Below are 22354 nucleotides of genomic sequence, written 5' to 3' on the forward strand. Positions count from 1 at the left end.
AATTCCACCTGTTGAGGGCCGAGGTTAAAGATGGAGAAATAGGCCGGCGCCGTGGCTCACTAGGCTAATCCTCCGCCTAGCGGCGCCGGCACACCGGGTTCTAGTCCCGGTCAGGGTGCCGGATTCTGTCCCGGTTGCCCCTCTTCCAGGCCAGCTCTCTGCTGTGGCCAGGGAGTGCAGTGGAGGATGGCCCAGGTGCTTGGGCCCTGCACCCCATGGGAGACCAGGAAAAGCACCTGGCTCCTGGCTCCTGCCATCGGATCAGCGCGGTGCGCCGGCCGCAGCGTGCCGGCCGCGGCGGTCATTGGAGGGTGAACCAACGGCAAAGGAAGACCTTTCTCTCTGTCTCTCTCTCTCACTGTCCACTCTGCCTGTCAAAAAAAAAATAAATAAATAAATAAATAAAAATAAAAAAAAAATAAATAAAAGATGGAGAAATAAACAGGGGCGCTGCAAGTTTCCCAGTGCTGCAGCCCAGCGGGTTGCACCGCCACTCGGATGCCAGCGTCCCACACTGGAGCACCCCCTCCAGGCCTGGCTGCTCCACTTCTGATGCAGCTTCTGCTAAGGCACCTGGGAGGCGGCATATGTTGACCCAAATACTTGGGTCCCTGCAACCCCTGTGGGAGACCTGGATACAGTTCCTGGCTCCTGCCTTCAGCCTTGCCTGGCCCTGGCTGTTGTGGGCATTTGGGAAATGAACCAGCTGATACATGATTTCTCTGTGTATCTCTCTTTCTCTACCTCTTCCCTGTTGCCCTGACTTTCAAGCAAACAAATAAGTCTTGGGGAGAAAAAAGGGATTGCCCAGAGGCTCATGGGTACCGGGAAAGGGGCTGCCTAGGGCTTCCCCACCTGCTATGGCAGTAGCAGCAGTAGGGTCCAGCCCCCGCCCCCACCCAGCTCAGCCACCCTCGCAGGAGGGCTAGGAAGCAGAGGTCTCCTCTCCTTGCACCACCCACCCCTCAATGGCAGGAACAGGATTTTCTTGGGTCTCGATCAGAGCCTACCCCTGCATTTTATGAGTTAATGAAATAAGAGAGAAGTTAAACAAGGTGCCCAGGGTCACCCAGGTTTTTGTTATTATTATAGTTATTATATTTGTGAGGTATTTCAGACCCCAGATAATCAATTCAAGTGCTATTCTTTTAAGATTTTATTTATTTATTTGACAGGTAGAGTTACAGACAGTGAGAGGGAGAGACAGAGAGAAAGGTCTTCCTTTGGTTCACTCTCCAAACGGCCACAACAGCTGGAGCTGTGCCTATCCGAAGCCAGGAGCCAGGAGTTTCCTCCTGGTCTCCCACGTGGGTACAGGGACCCAAGGACTTGGGCCATCCTCTACTGCTTTCCCAGGCTACAGCAGAGAGCTGGACTGGAAGAGGAGCAGCTGGGACTAGAACCAGTGCCCATATGGGATGCTGGCACCGCAGGTGGAGGATTAACCTACTGTGCCACATCGCCTGCCCCACGTGCTATTCTTTTTTAAGGATTTATTTATTTAGCGAAAAGCACTTGGACCATTTTCTGCTGCTTTCCCAGGCACACTACAGAGAGTTCAATCAGAAATGGAGCAGCCGGGTGTTGAAGCAGCACCCATAAAGGATGCTGGCACTGCAGCGCCAGGCTCCCAGGTGCTATTCTTTGTGCTGGGGATACAAGCCTGTAGTCCAGCGATGAACCCAGAGCACTAGCACAGGAGTAGAACACATTCCTCCCCAGCTTATGTCCTGGATTTGATCTTCTTACTTATAAAAAATCATTTTTAATTTTACCAAGCCTTTCAAACATGTAGAAGTGTTTAATTACAAAAACAATTATTTCCAAATCTAAATACACAGCATGAAAAGAGTATTCATAGATTCTGGGGGAGCGTGACCTTGAGCTAACCTTGAGCTTCTAAAAATAAATGAGCTACTCTTCCCATTATAGAGGAGAAATCTTTAAATACTAGCAATAATGCCTTGGGTTTATAATAATAACTTTCTTCTGATATGCTCAAGAGCTTCCGCTGGTGGTATTCCATTTCTTCTTCCACTGTTGCTAAGATTTTAAGAGAAGGTTCTATGATGGAAAAAATACAGGCCGGCACCGCAGCTCACTAGGCTAATCCTCCACCTTGCGGCGCTGGCACACCGGGTTCCAGTCCCAGTCGGGGCACCGGATTCTGTCCCGGTTGCCCCTCTTCCAGGCCAGCTCTCTGCTGTGGCCAGGGAGTGCAGTGGAGGATGGCCCAAGTGCTTGGGCCCTGCACCCCATGGGAGACCAGGATAAGTACCTGGCTCCTGCCATCAGATCAGCATGGTGCGCAGGCCGCAGCGTGCCGGCCACGGCCATGGGAGGGTGAACCAACAGCAAAGGAAGACCTTTCTCTCTGTCTCTCTCTCACTATCCACTCTGCCTGTTAAAAAAAAAAAAAAAAAAGGAAAAATACAATAGAGAATTTGAAGCAATAATCAATGAAGAAGTTAGACTGTAAACCAGTTGTCTGATTTCCTGCCAATACAGTCATCTGGCTCTTTGAACCTGAAAAGGCAAAACCGTATTTACAGAATCATAAAAAGGATGGAGAGGGTTCACAGATGCCATTCGGAACAGCCACATGCCTTCACGGATGAGAAACTGAAGCCATTCGGCAGAGCTGCCACCCCCAGCTCCCCAACGGCTGCCCAATCTCACATCCACCATCAAAATGCAACCCATACTTGGTTGCTGGAAGTCAGGCCACAGGAGAAAGTTAAAAGCTAAAAGACAAAAAAAAAAAAGCTGTACATGAACAAGATCCTTGGCAAACTGGGCAGAGGACTTGAATGAAACAGGCCGAAAGAGCACAGCGTTTGGGGGGCTGTGCTCTGCAGACACCAGGAAGACTAAACAAGACAAGGAGGACTCTTGACAAGGTCCACAGCAGCCTGGCTGGGAGGCCGCCACTGCCACTGAGGCCCAGGCCATGACGGGAGGCCTCCAGGATAATAAGCAGCCAGGAAGCCCACAGACCTCATGCAAAAGAAAGCTGGCGCTCTCCCAGGAGGGTGTGGTGTGGCCAGGAAGAGAACTAGGTCTGAAAAGGCAGCAAGAATGAAAGGCAAAGCCTGACATGTTTTCATGGCCAGCTTTGTGTTTCTCTAAGTCAAATCAGCCCCAGGCCACCATCCTTCACAAAGCCAGGGCTCCTCTCACAAATGCAGCTTGGCGGCCTAAGAACCATGGCCGAGGGCTCCCGTGTTCTATCTCCGTGGTGAAATGAGGGGACCCAGGTGCACCTGCAAGGGACAGGAGCTAGGAGGACATGGAGTCGGGGGGCAGGAGTGGGGAGGGGTCTCTGCAGCCACAGACAATAAACTCATTTATCCATGGGAATAGCAAGAAAGGTAGCCCAGCTAATTTAAACCCTTGGCTACAATCCAAAAAGCACACTGGAACTTTTTAAAAGGGCTGCTAATAAGGGGCAAAACTGGGAGGCTCAGTCTTCTTCCTTTTGCATTTCCTTTTTGGTGGAGGTGTTAATGAGGACGGAAAGACCCAAAGTGCTCAGAGAGAGAGAGAGAGGAGACGAAAATCTGGTAAACAGGGCTCCGCAGCCAACCTTCCAGTGAGGGAGGGCTGATTTTCACATCGATGGACGACAGACACTGACAGACAGCTACAAGAGCTTCCTTCCAGATGGCCATGAAGATGACAGTGACAGTGAGGGGAGACACGGCACAGACGACGACAGGACCCGGAAATGAGGGGACCGGGGCTGCGGGACCCCACACCACTCTGAACCCCATCCCTCTCCTCAACTATAGAACAGGCAGCTGGGTGGAGTGACTTAGACATAAATAAATTCTCCTAGATGTGTAACACTGCATTCCCCATGCAGAGCAGTGATACGGTCATGCCTGCTTTTCAGGGTCGTTGTAAAGATGAAATGAAAACATGAGAACCTGGGGCCAGCGCTGTGGCGCAGCAGGTTAACGCCCTGGCCTAAAGCGCCGGCATCCCACGTGGGCGCTGGTTCGAGACCTGGCTGCTCCACTTCCGATCCAGCTCTCTGCTATGGCCTGGGAAGGCAGTACAAGATGGCCCAAGTCTTTGGGCCCCTGCACCTACATGGGAGACCTGGAAGAGACTCCTGGCTCCTGGCTTCGGATCAGTGCAGCCCCAGCCGTTGCGGCCAACTGGGGAGTGAACCAGCGGATGGAAGACCTCTTTCTGTCTCTCCCCCTCTGTCTCTGTCTCTCCTCTGTGTTACTCTGACTTTCAAATAAATAAATAAATCCTTTTTAAAAAATGAACGCATGAGAACATGTAACGTAAGTGTCTGAGGTGACAGTGAGGGAGCCCAGGACCAGAAGCAGGACAGACTAACTGCATCCCACAGCTACTCGCCGGCACATTCACATCAACGAAACAAGAGCGCTCTTTCTCTGGCAACAAGGCACACGGACAGGACTCTTGCTTCCCTATTCCCCCCTCTGTCCTCCTTTGGGCCACCTCTTCCAGCACGGGCAATGTTTCCAGTTTGTCCTTTTACTCTCATAATCATAGTGCTCCTATCCCTACCAGGCATACCCCAAGCCATCACGCAGAATCACAAGACTGCTCTTCTTCAATCAATTTGATCTACAGTATAGATACCCCACCCCACATCAACGCCCCCCCCCCAGCAGGAAGTAGCCATGGAAAGAATCCAGCGCCCCATCTCCATATCTATTCTCAGAGTCAGGACAGATGGAACGTGGGCAAAAGCCTCAGCCACTTTAAGTTCTTGTTACCCCGTCTTCTTTCAAGAGAGGAGTTCCGTCTCACACCCTGTATTGTTCCCCACCCACCCCCTGCATTCCTCCCCAGGTTTGGGCCAAACCTGAAGAAGCAGTGTGGAGAAGCTCACCTGGGCCTACGGCCCCTACCCCCACCCCTAGCCCACCTGAGATATAAACAGGCCCAGCCTGCTGGGGTCTGGGCCTTCTGCCTCGTGTTCTGACTGTGAGCTTGATGGCAGTTGGTCAGCCACCTCTGTGGATTTATTTTCTTTGGATAGATTTGGTTTGGCTGCAAGTTCATGTTCTGTCTCCTCTCTTTTTTCCTTATATTTGGTGCCCCGTGGGAGGAGGCACCAATCTGCGCCCCCTTCTTTCTTACAGACAATGCAAGCAGGTAGCATGCATGGAGCCATTTGTTTCTATAACCAACTCTACCAGATAGGAATGAGCTTGCGCACCAGGTCACAGACAAGAGTGTTGAGGCTTGGAGAAGTCAATGGACATGTCCAGGGCCAAACAATGTAGTTACAGTTGGAACTGGGATTCCAAAGAGACCTGTTGAGTTCAAAGCCCATATTAATAACCTCTGTACAATGCAGGCACTCCAGTAACACATGTGTGAGCTCCTGGAACATAATAGATTATCAGTAGCTTTCATAATGCCTAGACTATCATCCCACAGGATGGAGTGCCTTAATATATGTTTACTTAATGGACGAATAAATGAGCAAATGAGCTCTATGTCACATAAGGCTGTTCCACCTAGATCCTCAACTGCCAAGGCTGTCCAATCCCACATCTAGGGCACGCCCCTTTTCGGATAAGAGTCAGGAGTCAGAGTTGAAGCAGCTGGGTCTATCCAAGGACAGATGTGTGGCAGAGTCCCAGGAAGACACAGCAGCCACGTCCCAGCACAAAACACCTGAAGAAGCATAGTGGGGATTAAGATTCTGCCTTCAGGTAAATCTTAGGAAGAATCAACAGGCCAGTTTACTGGCACTTCCCTGCTCAACCAATTCAGTAAGCTAAGAACATTTGGATTTCTGATGCACAGTCTCATGTGTCCATAAGCCTTACTGAAGTTCTTTTGACTTTTTTACACAACCACGTGCAAGAGGGCCTCTTCAGAGGAGGGGTGACCTTCTGTGATGAACTGTGGAACTGAGCAAGGGGCTTGACATCCGCCAAGCAGAGCAGGCAGAAGCAACCACCGAGCAGGCCCCTCCAGGAGCAGCAGGTGCAGACTCCCCTCCCCCCGCCCAGCCCTAGCAATGCTAGGCTCTGTGGCTGAAGAGCAGGGGAAGGGGGTTGTCCCAATCCAAAGAAGTAGGCTTCGTGGAAGGAGGCATTCGGGCAAGCAACAACCCCTACCTTTCCCTCCCTCCTGATCAAAGCAGCCTCCTCTCTCCCTGTCCTCTCCCACTTCTGCTCACCAACCCAGGGCTACTGGGTGCTAAATGATGCTGTCTCAGTTCTCAGAACTCCCACAACCACACACTGCATCCAATTCCAAGAAGTGAACTCTGTCTGCTTCGCCAACAGAATCAGCAAATGGTTTGAAAACTGAGAGAAAGGAGAAAATAACATTAGAAATAAATAAATCACTGGAGCCTGAAAGCAACCTTCCCAGAACACAACAGACAGACACAAGGGCAAAGGGAAGCAAGAATGAAGAAGAACAATACACGCCGTCCTCCCAGGCACATAAGAGACGGAACATGCGGGGGAGCCCGCGGAATGCCTTGTTCCAAATTGCTAATCAATGCTAGATACCAACACCAGCAACTGCTAATAATGAACAAAGAATCACCTCTCTCCCGCCGTAATTATTTCTGACACGGGTCTCCAGGAGGAGTGACAAGGCTCAGGTTAGCAGCTCAGTGTGATAATAACCCAAGATTACCAGAAATTCACAGTGTGTGAAGACAAGGAAGGCTTGGGGGAAGAGACGCGCCAATTAGGAAAACTTGTCATGGTAATTGGCCTGGTGGATAGCAGGCATCCACTTTTGAGCTGCCTGACTTAAAAAACCTCTTCTGGGCAGGTAGAGCAGTGGAGGGACACATCAGAATCTGCAGAAATAACAGTGTGAAAAGGTGTTCTTTCTGTCCAAACGGGGTGTGCTGGCTCCTAACAGCTCCTGAAATCATACGGCCAAGAGTGGAGTCGCTTGACCTGTCAGAGAGGTTGCTGCCTGCCGCCGAGTGGCGACCCTGATCGCAGAGGGAACACACTGTCTACAGGCTGTCACCTGCCAGGACCAGAGCCTCTCTCCAGGAACAAACGGCTGAGGCGCTTCCACTTGATTCTTTAATCACCTACATGGTCAAACATGGGCACATCACGACCTCTCCATTCTGAAGCTGCTCTGCACATGGAAAGCGAGACTTGGTCAACCAAAGCCCCTCAGACGGCAGTCCTGTAGAATCCTCGGGAATGCACTCACAAAGGAGCCAAGTGCCGAAGGGCTGAATGGGACATAGCTTGTCTTCTGCGCTTTCCAGAAGACCAGGAAGAAACCACGGAATGCAGGCGCTCATTGGAGGCTCCAGGACTGCCTTCAAGACAGCTTTGCCTTGGCAAAACTTCATTTTGATGCAGCTGCTATTAGACTTGGAACTCCACTGAGCATCCTACAAACAATACTGTTGACCCCAGGCTTAAAAATCCGTCAGTGTCTTCCTGTTGCTTTTTTTGGACAATCTACACTCTCACTGGTATCATGTCCTTAATCTACAAGGTCCTCTAGGATCTGGTTTCTCTCCAAGTCTCACAACTCAGCCCCGATACACTCAACACCAAGTATTTGAATGCTAGTCAATTATTAACAGTTTTTTCAAACATCGGCACACCTCGGTACCACTGTTCACTCGTGAACACTTGATGAACGTTCAAGACTCAGCTCTGGGGCCATTTCCCTCAGAAGCCTTCCTTACTCCCACCCCTCATGCATCCTGGACGAATCTGGTTCTGGGATTTCTTCTATGGACTCACATTTCATCTAGTGTGTTCCTATGTAAGAGGGTATAAAGTCATCACCAGCTCAAGTCTGCCCACCACCCTTTGCAGGGAGCAGCCCCAGGTTGGTGTCAAAATGCCTAGAACAAAACCGAAGCTGGTCAGCGCCGTGGTTCACTAGGCTAATCCTCCACCTGCGGCACCGGCACACCAGGTTCTAGTCCCGGTTGGGGCACCGGATTCTGTCCCGGTTGCCCCTCTTCCAGGCCAGCTCTCTGCTGTGGCCCAGGAGGGCAGTGGACGATGGCCCAAGTGCTTGGGCCCTGCACCCCATGGGAGACCAGGAGGAAACACCCGGCTCCTGGCTTCAGATTGGTGCAGCGCCAGCCATAGTGGCCATTAGGGGAGTGAACCAACGGAAGGAAGACCTTTCTCACTGTCTGAAACTCTTTCTGTATCTCTCTATCTAACTCTAAAAAAAAAAAAAAAAAAAAAAGCTGAGCATCACCAGCACAAGTCGACTTAATGGCTGAAGAATGGAGAGGCAGGAGCTCGCTAATGAACTCGCACAGCGGAGGGCTGTGCAGTCTCAGATGCAAGGAAGCAGGAGTTCGCGGTGGGACACACTAACGAACGGGAGGAGCGTCCATGTCTTTCCTTGGAGTAGGAGGGACTTCTCAGAGGCAGGGATGTCTTTTTATCCCTTTTATGGAGTCTTCTGCTGGTCGTCTTGATTATCCATCGCCGTGGTGCTGGAAGCAGCACTGTTAGCGTGGAAATCAGATTGGAGTGACGTGTGAGGTCTCCTGCAGTAGTTCGGGCAGCCCAGGTCGGGTCTGGTCCTGGCCCCTTCACCTCGGGAGGAACTTCTGACCACAAGGCAAGCTGTTCTCTGGAGAAGCAGGGTTGGAGTGCGGTAGCAGCGTCGCCAGGCCAGGCAGGTGCTGCCCTAGGTTGCGGGTTCACACCCAACACCTCTTGCTTGTCTCGTGCCCCACTGAACACCTCAAAGGCCAAGGTGGGCTTTTGCTTGCATTCTCCCCAAACCCAGTTAGCATGAAGCCTTTGTAGGCCAAGCTCAGGCAGCATGGAACCCGTAGATGAAGGAAGAAACTACCACCAGACAACGGAGTGGAGGTACTCCTACGTTCAGAAACAACAGGTCCTCGTTTCGCCAGCTCTGGGCACCAGAGGCTGGAAGGTGGCGCAGCTGGAAGCGCTCTCAGTCTCTAGGAAGTGGCTGCTTTTCTCAGCTCCACAACCCTGTGTCTCCACAACCTCGCGGCACTGAACACCCCTCCTTGGCTCCCTATCTCTGGCCTCTGACCGTCAGACTCTGGGAAGACGCGACGTTGCTCTGGGCAGGGGCAGTTGTAGGTCTCTCTGGTAAGAGCATCTTTCTCCTGCTCCTGTTCAAACTTCTTTGGATCGCATTTGCATAATGACACATTATTTCCTGCATAACACCAATAAACATCCCCTGGGCAAGGCAATTCGAGACTTGACATTAGTTTAATTACTTGATGCTGGGTGATCTTGGCTAGAGCTAAAAATGGCCTGTGTGGAGCCAGTGACAGGCCCAGCACACATGCCAGGTTCTTAGCTGCTCAGGGCTGATTTGCAGGAGGAAGAAGTGGCCTACAAGGCGAGGGGGCTGGGATTCCAGCAGTGGCGAGATGAGCAAAGAAGGTTCTCTAATGCTCAAGGTTTTCTAATCCTTGGAGAAGCCGGAGCCACACGCAGAAGTGAAGGGGACGTTTTCTTTCTTCATTTAAACGTTTTATTGAAATACAGTGTACATACCAAGGGAGCCACATAAGTGTACAGATAAATGAGTGTATTCATAGCCAACACCCAAATCAAAAACAAAACACTTAGCCGAACCCCAGCAAGTACATTTGTGACACTCAAAGCCCAGCCCTGCTGTGCCAGGGCACGGAGGACCAGGAGCAAGCCTGGTGCCCTTGCTGAGCCCAGCGATGTCTGGAGAGGTCGCGGTGGGAGCAGTGTTAGGCATCCCCCAGTCAGGAAGGTGGGAGCATGTACCCTCCCTCAGGTGCCTCTGGGTAAAAGCCACCCCCAGCTGGCTGAACCTGCAGAACACATAGGAGAGAACCCCTCATGGTCATCGATGACACAGTCCCTGGGTTACTTGGAAACACCCCTGGGGTAGCGAGGGTGGGATGGGCAAGACTTAAGAGAGGCTTCGATCTTGCCAACATCGGTGTGTCTAAAATACTACCGTTCACAGATTAGAAAAAAAAAATTATGATCAGGATTGAAGCCATTCTGGTCATACCTTTCAGGGGCAATATCATCCCATGCACCTGGAATAAAGCAAGTTCCTACAAAAACCTTTGTTTTTTTCATACAGCCAGAGTTAGACAGTGAGAGGGAGAGACAGAGAAAGGTCTTCCTTCCGTTGGTTCACCCCTCAAATGGCTGCTACGGCCGGTGCACTGCGCCGATCCGAAGCCAGGAGCTGGGTGCTTCCTCCTGGTCTCCCATGTGGGTGCAGGGCCCAAGGACTTGGGCCATCCCCCACTGCACTCCCGGGCCACAGCAGAGAGCTGGACTGGAAGAGGAGCAACCGGGACAGAATCCGGTGCCCCGACCGGGACTAGAATCCGGGGTGCTGGTGCCACAGGCGGAGGATTAGCCTAGTGAGCTGTGGCACTGGCCCCTCAAAAACATCTTTGTCAGAAACGGGTCATGTGCTGCCAGCAGGAACTGGAAAGGCTAAACCAAGTGCTTAGGACCAACAGCCCGTCTGGATGGTGCCCACAGGTTTGGCTTAGTACCTGAAATCTGAGATGGGCCCGCCTCCCCTCTGGTGACTGTCAAAGCAGCTCTGAGCTGGTACAGAAGCCTACAGGTTCGACAAGAACGGACTGGAGGCAGACCGTCACTGCCCTCTCGTCCCCATCTCCCCGTGGCCTCCAGGGCCCCTCTGATGGAGAGAGGAGCACCTGCGGCTGCCAGAACGCAGCTCGCCTCTTGTAGCGTTTTGTAAGCTTCGCCCTGAACGTGGGTGCCGGCCTGACAGTTGTTTCGTGAAGAGCAGGGAAGGGTGTTTCACAGTGCGGCTGCTGCGAGGCACAGATGTTGCAGGCTGTGTTGCGGGGAGGTGGTAACGGCTGCGAGGAAGGTGGGAGAGCATTCATTATCTTCCCGCAGCTGTTCATTAGCCCGCAGACACCTCAGGCGCCGTCTTCAGGACTGACAGACGCAGCAGCCCGGGAGATGCGAAGGAGGAAGAGCCGTTACCTGAAGGTTAAAATGGGAAGCAACAGGCGGAGCAGCTGGAGACGCCGACTCCCGGAGCCCAGGGGCTTCACGGGGCACGGGGAGAGGCGCCCTAGGGTCTGTCCCCAACAGCACAGCCAGGAATCCCCACACAGCTGCAAGCAGAGCTCCTTATACACAGGCACTTCAGGTGCAAAGATGCTGATTCAATGTACCTGCAGATGCTGAGTCAGCCCAGCCTGGGTGGACACCCACTTCTGGTCAACGGTCTGGAGAGAAGCGTGGCAGTGCGCACTCAATTCAGTCTGAGATCCCAGGGAACTCCACCCTGCTCCACTCCACGGAGAGAGAAAACAAAGGATAGCCGCACCTATGGAAGGTGCAATATTCCAATGGGGCCCCCATCCCCGTGAGCTTCACCCTGCCCAGCCCGTCACCAAGCGCCCGGCTCTAAGGGGGCACAGTGGTGTGGGCGCCTTCACTGTCCACATACAGAGTACCACTTCTTCAGAACTAACTTCCAGGACAGGCAGTTAGCCTCGCATCAAAGCACCCAAGTCCCACATCAGGGTACCGGGGTGCAATCCCTGGTTCCAACTCCGGACTCCAGCTTCCTGCTAACGTGGACCCTGGGAGGCAGCAGTGATGGCCCAAGCTAACTGGGCCCCTGCCACCCACGTGGGAGGCCTGGAATGTGCACCCAGCTCCCAGCTTCGGCCCTGGCCTGACCATGGTCACTGGGGGCATGTAGGGGGTAAACCAGCTCCCGGGAGCTTTTCCTCTCTGACTCACTCTCCCTCTGAAATAAAACAGAAGTGACTTCAGTCTCCTACCCCTTCACGAATCCATGAAGCCATGGTGGGAAGACCAACATGTTCTCGCCTCACCCCGTGGCACGCACCCTTGTGGCCTGTGCATCCCACTCAGAGAGGAATCAGAATAGTCTAGAATGTGGTAGAAGTGAACCCAGCCAGCAAGCTTAACGCTGGAGAGTGGGGCCATTGTTGAGGGGCAGTGGGTCGACCAGAGGGGACCCGGCATTGCCAAAGCTGTAGCCCAAGCTTCCCCCTCGCCCTCGCTCCTGCCAAGGAGATCGGAGCTATTCATTTTCAAGTGGTTTTCTTCATTCTCAGCCGTTCCACTTTGGGCGTTTTGCTATTTTTATATTATTTATATGGGTGTGATTCTTTTGTGATGATTATCTGTGATTAATCCTCGCAGCTATGGGAAAATCAGTGCAACGGCTTGTGCCACATCTAACAAGAGTTGATGTCTGCGTAGCTTTTCTGTGTTAAGCAGCTTTGCAAGTTCACTTTAATTGACAAGAGAAAAAGAGGACAGGCAATTAAAAAGGTGTTTATTATTTATTTTTTAATTTATAATTTATAGGAATTATGTATCCAGTAGACAGATAATAAGGCACAATTTCAGTGTGATTTAATGAAGCCAGGTGGCACGGCAGCGGGGCCCTAGTGCCCTCCAGCAAAGGGCTTCACGTTTCCCCACCCACCCACCACTCCCCCCACCCCCAGCCAGGCTGCCAGGGGCTGAAGCCCCCCTCTGCCCGCTGGGAGGCTGTTACAGCGCTCTGAGGAATATGCTCACAGCCGGGATCCGGCAGCACTGTTTGCAACAGGAGCCGGTCTGAATCACATCCCATTTCTGACAACACGGGACAGGAAGAAGCCCCGTCTCCCCACGAACCGTGGTGGGTCGGACAAGCAGGCCTCCTCTGGCGGCCCGCTGAGCACAGCCCCGCCTCGTGCTAAAGGGGTTACGGGGATTTACGGGGCAGTAGTTCTCTCCCTGCAGCGTCAGGCAGCTCGTATGTACACATTCCTCGCCACGAAGACCTAATTTTCCACCATTTCCCTTGATTTGCAGCTCCCTGCTCCCCCTTGCCTGGATTTAAGGCCCAATTACTTTTTGTCCCATTGCCAATAAAACAAAATATTTCATAACAGCTTCTCTGAGGTTTTTGGATACTCCTTTAAATACATAACTTACACACCTCGTACTGCAAAAATTGAGAGGAATCTAGTAAACACCTAGCCATGAATTCTGCCTCACTCTCAGCGGGCCCTCCACAGCTTGACAGTTCAAAGCACCGCGCCAGACGTTAGAACAGCCCCAGCTGGCTCCTGCCTCCACACAGCATCCTCCTGGTCCCCCTTGGTGTCGGGCTGAGGGCAGCAACACCGAGACCTCATTTCTCCCGTGTCTGTGGCCCCTCTCCTCCCCTGGCAGCAGCAGAGAAGGAGCCGGGAATCAGGCGACCGGCTGCTCCCACACCGGCCACCGCCTCACCGCGCAACCCCGGGCTGGCTCCCCTCTCTCGTCAAGTCCTTAGCTACCTCGGGTATAAAATGAGGGTTTTGAATCAAATCCCTTCTGATTTTCCAACAGCTCTAAAACTCTAGATTTCCTTCCGTGTCCTAGAAACAGGAATTAAACAGCCAGACCAATGGGTCCGGTCCTGGTATTTGAGGAGGGCGAATATGAAACACCAAGAGACGAGGCGTCCCTCCTTTTAAAATCCTTTCCCTGTTTAAGCCGCTTTTGCCCTAATTTCTGCACGCACAGACACAAGGACAGCAGGACAGAAGAGGATCTTACAGAACTCGCCTCCAATTTGTTTGACAATCCCACTTCTTTCCCTGCTCATCCTATTTTATGCCTTATTGTTCCGTTCTCAGAGTAGAAGCAAAATTAACTTTCTTTTGAGAAAGAAAGTTCACTGTGTGTGAACTTCCTGAGAGCAGTGAAAATCCTGCAGACACCCTCGAGTATCCAAAAGTATTTTCACCAAACCCACCGTGGAAATGCGGTCACAGGACGGGCCCTCAGTCCCAGCCCTGCGGTTCAGGGAGGACTGAACACTCAAGCCAAAGTCCACCCCGTGTCTGTGACACTGCACGTCAGGGGCCCTGTCTGAACACCACCTTCCAGAGGGGGTCCCCGGCTGACACTGGACTCTTGCTCCTGGAGACCAGAGCCTAGAAACCCAAGTCACCAGTCCAAAGAGCAGAGGGACTAGGGGCGTGGAAACCAGCAGAGCACATCTGGACAGAAAAGGCCCAATGGGAAATTAAATCAGACTAGAGAAGCGGAAAGCTGAGACAAACCAGCTCGAGACAGGATCAGGTTATATTGCACAGCAACTCCAACCAGCCATAAAGGCAAAGATGCTCTCAAGTATACTGGAGACTTCGAGGTGATTTCTAAACCATGATAATATCTGCTTCCTTGGGGCAGGTCTGATACCGGGCTGGGCCAGGCTAGAGTCGAGAGGATGCTGGAAAGATGGTGGCTTGACCACACCACGCTGCCACTTGCATTTCCACCGTTATCTTTATTTCTATTTCATAAACAAAGTAGCTGCTGACAGCCGTGAGCACGAGAAAGCAGAGGAGAGACGCCTCAGGAACTCAGTGGGGCTCTGTGCTGGAGTCTGCAGACCCAGGCACAGAGGACCCACACTGGAGCCTGCAGGATCCTAGCAGGGCTCCTCATGCGTGGGACCCCTCCCTCCCACAATACCCGCACAGCCCAGCAGGGGGAGCTCTGTCACCACCCTGACTCAGGGTCCAGCCCAAGCACAAGTGGGCCGAGACCTGGCTCCTCCTGGGGTTGGGAGGGCCCAGGAGCCCAGGAACAAAGAGCTCTCCCCGGACTCTAGCTGTGTCTCTGGCCTTCCAGGGTGGAAAGCGCCTGCTCTCTCTCAAAGTACCCCGCTTGCGGCTCTCCAACAGCCACACCTGGAGAGGAAAAAAAAAAAAAAACAACACACACACACACACATCCCCCAGCGACAGAGGACGTGGAGGATGTGGCCACGCCGAACAGCACGTCCCTACCCCTCCAGGACCTGACCATCTCAGGCTAGGTAAGAACTGCAACTCATTTGCAAGCGGCCTGAAGAGCTGCTCTCTGGCCCATGGCACCATCGGGAAACAGGTCTTCTCCATTTTCCCCCTTATTCTCTGGAGGAATTTTTTTTTTTTTTTTTTTTTTTTTGACAGGCAGAGTGGATAGTGAGAGAGAGACAGAGAGAAAGGTCTTCCTTTGCCGTTGGTTCACCCTCCAATGGCCGCCGCGGCCGGCACGCTGCGGCCGGCGCACCGCGCTGATCCGATGGCAGGAGCCAGGAGCCAGGTGCTTTTCCTGGTCTCCCATGGGGTGCAGGGCCCAAGCACCTGGGCCATCCTCCACTGCACTCCCTGGCCACAGCAGAGAGCTGGCCTGGAAGAGGGGCAACCGGGACAGAGTCCGGTGCCCCGACTGGGACTAGAACCCGGTGTGCCGGCGCCGCTAGGCGGAGGATTAGCCTAGTGAGCCGTGGTGCCGGCCTTCTCTGGAGGAATTGAATTCCTCTCTTGCGGCTCCTTACATCTTACTATGTCAGACGTAACTACACAGCAAGGAGGCTGGCCTCTGCACAGAAGCCTGCACATTCAGGATGGGGGTTAAGCCCAACTTGAGACACGCACAGCGCACATCAGAGTGCCTGTTCAAGTTCAGGCTCCCCTGCTTCTGATCCCGCTTCCTGCCAGTGCATCCTGGGGAAGCAGCAGAGGACGGTTCAAGTGCTTACCCCTGCCCCAGCATGGGAGGCCCACATGGAGTTCTGGGCTCCTGGCTTCAGCCTGGCCAGTCCTGGCTGTTGTGAGCATTTGGGAAGTCCATCAACAGATAAAGCACCTCTCTCACACACACTCTGCCTCTCCCCCTTCAAGAAGATGAAAATAAACATTAAAAAAAGGAAATTTAGGGGCCAGCACTATGGAACGGTGGGTTAAGCTGCCATCTGCTGCGCTGGCATCCCAAATGGGCATCAGTACAAGTCCCAGCTGCTCCACTTCTGATCCAGCTCCCTGCTGATGCACCTGGGAAACAATGGAGGATGGCCCACGTGCTTGGGCCCCTGCACTCACGTGAGTGTCCGGGGAGAAGCTCCTGGTTTTGGCCTGGCCCAGCCCTAGCCTGCAGTCATTGAGGGAGTCAATCAGCAGATGGAAGATTGATCTCTCTTTCAAATATTTTTTTAAACAAGCAAACTTATACAAATGAACATTATTAAGTTTAGAGAGTTAATCAAACCTCTATCTTCCTCGCCTGAGAGTAACCCCAAATGGGAGAGCTACAGAGGTCTCACAGAGAGTCCAAAACAGCACCAATATCATGGACCCTCAGACTCTGCCTACGTGGTCTGGAGGATTCCCTATACTTTGTCTCCCAATTCACCAGATCTCCCCAGACATGGAGCCCAGCGGGGCTGGGCCACCCTCGGCCCAGGCCTTTCCCACTTCAGTTATTCTTGTCCCTGGGGGTGGGGGTCAGCAGTGCTGTTCCAGACAAAGACGCCCCTCCTACCTCCAGCCCAGCAGCCCGCCTCTGGGCAGCCATGCTCTGTGGACAAAGCTACCGTTATTCACACAGATGGCCTGAGACTCCTGCAGGAATCCTGCTCGCTCAGCGCCCCAGTGCAGCATGGGAATGCCTTCAGCTGCAGCAACGCTTCCTCTCCAAGAACAAGTCCTCAGGGTAAAGTGACAGAAACAGACAGATCAACACGAGCGTGACGGTGGAGAAATGAGCGTCGTTTTCTTGCGTGAGCTGTACATTGACACTGAAGCTTTTTTTTAATTTCTTTAGAGAGAGAGAGGTCTTCCTTCTGTTGGTTCACCCCCCAAATGGCCACCACGGCCAGCACTGCACCGATCCGAAGCCAGGAGCCAGGTGCTTCTCCTGGTCTCCCATGGGGTGCAGGGCCCAAGCACTTGGGCCATCCTCCACTGCCTTCCTGGGCCACAGCAGAGAGCTGGCCTGGAAGAGGGGCAACCGGGACTAGAACCCCACGCCCATGTGGGATGCTGGCGACGCAGGTGGAGGATTAACCAAGTGAGCCATGGCGCCAGCCCCGACACTGAAGCTTTGGCCATAGTTCTGGCTAACGGCAGCGGCCAGGCAAGGAAGGGGTGGTGTGGCCATGCTGAAGACATTCTGCAGCTGACAACAGGGACGCGCGCACCGACAGAGGAGACGTTTACAGCCACTTCCAAGCAGGAGAGGCTGCCTTGCACACAGCACGGGCAGGCAGCAGGACCGGCCTCGCCGCCCTATTCCAGTTGTTTGGGAACAGAACCAGATGAACTTCGAGGAGAAGCTACATCAGCACTGCTGGCCACACGGCTGGCACGTGCCAAGTGTTTACAAGATGCCGACTTTGCCTAGATGGCTTGCATTTCACAGGGTTCTGGCGTATTTAGGACAAACCCCATCCACACTGCCTTATGAGGGAACGTCAAACACGAACACTGGCGAGAGCTTTGGCGGCTCACACCGACTCCTGCTCTACCAGGGCACTGTCAATCAGAGAAAGACCCAGCTCCGGCTGAACAGCCATGTGTACCAGCACTCTCTACTTGAGAGAGGGATTAATCGTATTTGCTACAACATTTACATTTTCCATCGCATTCCGCTTTATTTTGTGAGATGACCTCCTCTACAAGCCAGAAGCCAGTAATGGAATTCAAAAGGTGAGAAGGGAAAGCAGGTGAGGCATTAAAATGTAATTAGAAATTAAAACCCCAAGAGCCAAGAGCAGGCTCAGGAGCCACAGCTTAAGAACCCTGGCAGCTAGAGGGGCGTGTGCCTTCCCAGCAGAGAGAGAAAGCCCAGCACAGGGGCCAAGGTGTGGCACAGTGGTTAAGATGCCCCCTGAGATGCCCAGATCCAAATGCCCGCTCTCGAGTCAGCTCTGCTGATTCCAGCTTCCTGCTACTACACACCCTGAGAGGCAGCAGCTCAGGAACTTGGGTCCTGACACCCACAGGGAGAGACCCGACTGGGTTCCAGATTCCTGGCGTCAGCCCAGCTCAGTCTAGGCTGTTGCAGGCCTTTGGAAAGTGAACCAGCAGATGGAAAATCTCTCTGTGCCTGTGTATAACTGTCTGTCTCTCTCCCTTCTTGGAAAATTATGAAAGACGTCCCTACATAGAGGCTCAGAGGATGAGAGAGAAAAGGACAAAGGCATTGGGGAAAAGAGGGATGTGCAGAATTTGCCATGATCTGAAAGCAACGAGATTTTTTTAAAGATTTATTTGAAAGAGTTATGGAGAGAAAGGAAGAGACAGAGAGAGAGGTCTTCCATCTGCTGGTTCACTCCCCAAGTGGCTGCAAGGGCCAGGCTGAAGCCAGGAGCCAGGAACGTCATCCACATCTCCCACGTGGGTGCAGGGCCCCAAGTACCTAGGCCACCTTCTGCTGCTTTCCCCAGGCCATTGGCAGGGGCTTGCATCGGAAATGGAGCAGCCAGGACATGAACCGGCACCCATGAGAGATGCTGGCAGTCTCTTGAATTGCTAGGCAGGATTTTTTTTTCCTTCTTCTTGCTCATAAGAAAGATAAGAGGAGGAGAAGGGGTAAGGGAGACAAGTGAGTGGGACGCCCAAATAACACTGTTCTAATGCAGGCTTTAGACAGCTGCAGACAGGACTTACTCCCATCACAGAGAACGACACGTAGGACATGGCTCCCGGCGCAGGCAGGGTTCAAGGTTCCCACCCGCCTTGTACGTGCACACAGGGGCCCACAGAGCCCTGCACAGCAGACTGCTCCCCTCCGCTTAGAAGATATTCTGACTGCTGTCCGGAAGCCAGGAACAGCTGGGCTGTTCAAGTCAACAAGCTCCCACTTCCACACCGACCAGATTGTGTCGTAATTGCAAATGTGAAATACGCCTCCTGCTGCCTCCACTCCCAAGGCGGGCCGAGGGCCGTCTGTGTTTTCTGCAAACTCCATAAAGGGTGGGTCTTAGGTAAGCGCTCTCCTGTTGCCATGGGAAGGGAGAGCCATGGCCCCTGTGAGATGTGTGGGCCCCTGGGAGACACAGGTGGTGAGACGGCCACTTCAGCCAGGTCACCCTCACCCAGGAAAGGCCCTCATCCATCCCTCCTCCTCCTCCCCACCCCCACCCCGAGAACTCTTCCTGTGCAGCAGAGTTGGGCTCAAATGTGGCTGTTTTGGGAGGCATCCTCACTCCTCTGGGCCGGCTCTATTCTGTGAGGCTGATTTGCAGTAATTCCAGAACCCGCAGACACTGCCAGGGCCCAGGGGGTCTCCTGGGTCCAGGCTGTCTCTCCCTACACTGCTTCTGTTTGCCTTCCCTCAGCCCCACCCAAGCGCCCACCCTCCTCCTTCTTCCCTCAACACCCTGTGTGTCACACGGCCTCAAGCCCACCTGTGTGCTCTGTAAGTGGCCCAGGCTCTGCAACCCGTGAGGAGGAGTCACAGAGGGGTGTACCCTGGGGTCTCAGGTCCAAGCGGGCAATGACAGAACTCAGCTTCCAGTTGCCATTTGTGGTGTACTCTTTCCCCAAACTTGGAAACACATCAGACGCATGCCAAATGGCAAGGCTTCGTCTGCTGCCCAAACCCATCGCCAGGGCTGCTGTTTCTCTTATGAGGACCACTTTGAACAAATTACCCTCCCAAAAGCCTGTGTGCCCCACGCCCACCCCAGCCTCCCTGAGAGCCAAGGACACCGTGCCCAGTGTCTCCTCCCTGACTCCTGGCTTGTTACAGCGGCAGGGAGGCGGACAGCAGGTGGTAAAGTGAGAAAGCTCTCTTGCTGCCCCCATACATTAGAACCTTCTCCCCAGTGAGAAAGCAAATTCCTTTCTGCCCCCATGGCACCAGGCACCCGTGGCTGCCCGGCAGCCAGCTGGTATTATGGCTCCTGCAAGCCATGTCCACCCTGCTCCACAGTCCCCACGGGGCTGGGGCCACACAGACAAGGACAACTGGAAGGTTCCCTGGGACAACAATGAGGATACCACAGGGTGCGGGGCAGAGGGCAGGTGGGTCTGTGGCCAGCAGAGGCCTGCTCCTGCCCTGCTGCACCAGGCCCGGTTCCAAGTGCCCAGGACCCCGTGGAGAAGCGGGCTGCACGGCCATTTAACATCTGCTGCAGTGTTATCGACAGCTGCGCCCCAGCCTGTGCCAGGGCGTTTGACCCTCAGCCAAAATGCGGCCAGCGGCCAGGGGAGATGGTGACAAGGCCCGACTGGGAGCCCTACTCCTCGGTGACAATTTGGCTGGTAGGCGTACTGGAAGCACTAATGACACGTGTTCTTTTTTATGGAGAAGGCCGGCCGGGGCACCACCCCAAGGCTGAGCCCTGGGCTCCGGATTGCCAGGCAGACACTGGCAAACATTTGTGAGCAACACAGCCCTTGTCGCCAGTGAAATCTTAGCCAGGACCCCACAAAGGAAACCTAGGAAAGCGACAGAAGGGGTCCGAGGGCCCAAGCGCCAACACCCTAGGCCTCCTCCTGAGTCCTTGTCCCAACCCTGGGCCCTGGGCCAGAACACCTGGGGCAGGGCCAGCGGCACGCAGCGGGCCGGGCCAGGGGTTGAGCAGCATACACGTTCTGCATACGATGCTTGACGTGAGTGCCAGCCTCTTCGAGAGAGAGCAATAGGCCCAGAGATGAGACTGAAGCCTGACACGGGGCCTGTCAGCGTTTCCAGCGCTCACGGTCTTTCACTATTCAAACACCGACATAGTGAAGGGGCTTTGACTGCTCGCTTCGTTTTTTCCCTCCAGATGTCAACAAGTCCTGCTTGTGCTGAACGGAGAGTCTCACCTTGTCTTCCCAGTGCAATAAAACAGACGAGGTAGGAAAGAAGGTGAGACTACAGAGGAGGACGGCTGAGGGTTGTACGGCTGTTCCAAGGGGAGACCCCGAGTACACAGCAGGAACTGGAGGTACCAGGGCCCGGAGAGGGACAGCCCAGCCATGGCCATGCCCTTCCCTTCACAGAGAAGCAAACTGAAGCTCCAGGGGCCGGGCTGTGGCACAGCCGGTTAAGCCACCGCCTGCGACTCTGGCATATCCTATGAGCACAGGTTTGATTCCCAGCTGCTCCACTTCCAATCTAGCCCCCTGCTAAAGCAACCTGAGACAGCAGCAGAAGATGGGCCAAGCACCTGGGCCCCTGCCACGCATGTGAGAGACCCAGATGAGTCCAGGCTCCTGACTTCCGCCTGGCCTGCCTGTTACAGCCATTTGGGGAGTGGACCAGTGACAAAAGCTTCTCTCTCTTTCTGTAACTGTGCCTTTCAAATAAATAAAAGAAACCTTAAAGAAACTGAAGCTCCAGAGGGGGCACAGTTAAGTTAGATCATAAAGCCAAGTTAAAAAAAAAATAAGTAAAACTCAGGTTCAGGTTCTTATCCCTATGGTCTGCAGAGGAGAGTTTCTCAATGTCTGATGACAAAGGACCCAAGGGCAGGAGTCATTCTCACAGCACGCCTTTTCCTGAGCCCCTACCACACGGCGCTCATGCCCTAGGGGTGTGGCAACCAAGATGAACCAGAGAGCGCTGCTGCCCACAAGGGGTGTGCAGACAGATAGGTAACACCGTCTGGCTAGTGTCACGGCTGTACTCTGCGTGCCACCACGGGGACATCCTCAGGACCACCTACTGAATTTACAGCTCCAGTGCAAGGCAGAAATGCAAAGCCCTTATTCAAAAACAGTTGAGAGGTGCAGAACAGTGACAGTAGACCACTAAAGCAAGCACACAGCCCTTCTGAATACAGGGTCACGGGCAACTGTATGGGCCACGTGACCACAACGCCAGCACCGGATGTCCGATATCATCTCACAGAGGAGGTGCTGCCCAAGCCCCATGTGCGAAGAGTCAGGAGGAGAAGAGCCTTCCAAAAAAAAGATGGCACAGTAAAGACGGCGAGGAGTGCAAGCACAGGGTATGTTTGAGAAATGGAAATGAATTCGAAGCAGCCAGGGTCTGAGACATGAATGGGGAAGTCAGGAGAAATGAAGCTGGCAAGAAAGCAGGCCCCAAGCATCCAGGTGCTTTTAAACCACACGCGGCCGCTATCAGGACACGGGCGAGCTGTGGAAGCCGCCGGGGGATGTGATCTAATAGGTAATTTAGACAAGAAATCTGGGCAGCAGAGTTAGTGTGTGCTGTGGGAGAGCGAGCCTGGAGCTAGACCCAGGAGGGGAGGTCAGTGTGATAACCCAGTAAAGAATTGAAGAGGAAATATCCACGGGGCGTCCAAATATTTGAGAAAGAGTTCCTGGCTAGAGACAGAGAAGTTTTTTTGGCTCATCTGTGCACAGGGGCAGTTGAAGTCTTGAAGGTGGTTGTAGTTACCTAGAATGAGAATGAGTGAGCACCAAAACTAAGGATGGGGACAGGCGTTTGATGCGCTGGTTAAAATGCCCCCTGGGAAGCCTGGATCAGAGTACCTGGATCCAACCTGCAACTCCACTTCCAATTCCAGCTTCCTGTACTGCACACCTTGGGAGGTAGTAGGTGATGGCTCAAGGGGGTGGATCCTGCCACCCACGTGATTAACTTCTGAG

General features: G+C 53.4%; 1 protein-coding gene across 50 annotated transcripts in view; it reads right to left on the bottom strand.

Annotated features, from left to right (window-relative positions):
* The window catches only part of LOC149125275 (uncharacterized), a 159500-nt gene that overhangs the window by 94018 nt on the left and 43128 nt on the right, over window positions 1-22354 (bottom strand). For 17 of the 50 annotated variants that reach the window (XR_016236893.1, XM_089336810.1, XM_089336806.1 and 14 more), the window contains 2 exons: window positions 11168-11288; window positions 9481-10843 (listed from right to left, as the gene is read on the bottom strand). The exons of 6 other annotated variants lie outside the window; for them this stretch is intronic. Coding sequence is in view for 16 of the 44 variants with exons in the window: in XM_089336810.1 (XP_089192936.1) it covers window positions 10547-10843; window positions 11168-11288 (418 nt within the window). In the remaining 28 variants the exon portion in view is untranslated. Of the gene's footprint in view, window positions 1-9480; window positions 10974-11167; window positions 11323-22354 lie in introns of those variants that run through there. 27 more of the 50 variants (XR_016236905.1, XR_016236904.1, XR_016236901.1 and 24 more) reach the window with 3 other exon arrangements.

This window comes from Oryctolagus cuniculus, chromosome 7 (assembly GCF_051225735.1).
Source record: "Oryctolagus cuniculus isolate XC-2025 breed Fujian yellow rabbit chromosome 7, ASM5122573v1, whole genome shotgun sequence".
Classification (NCBI taxonomy): Eukaryota; Metazoa; Chordata; class Mammalia; order Lagomorpha; family Leporidae; genus Oryctolagus; species Oryctolagus cuniculus.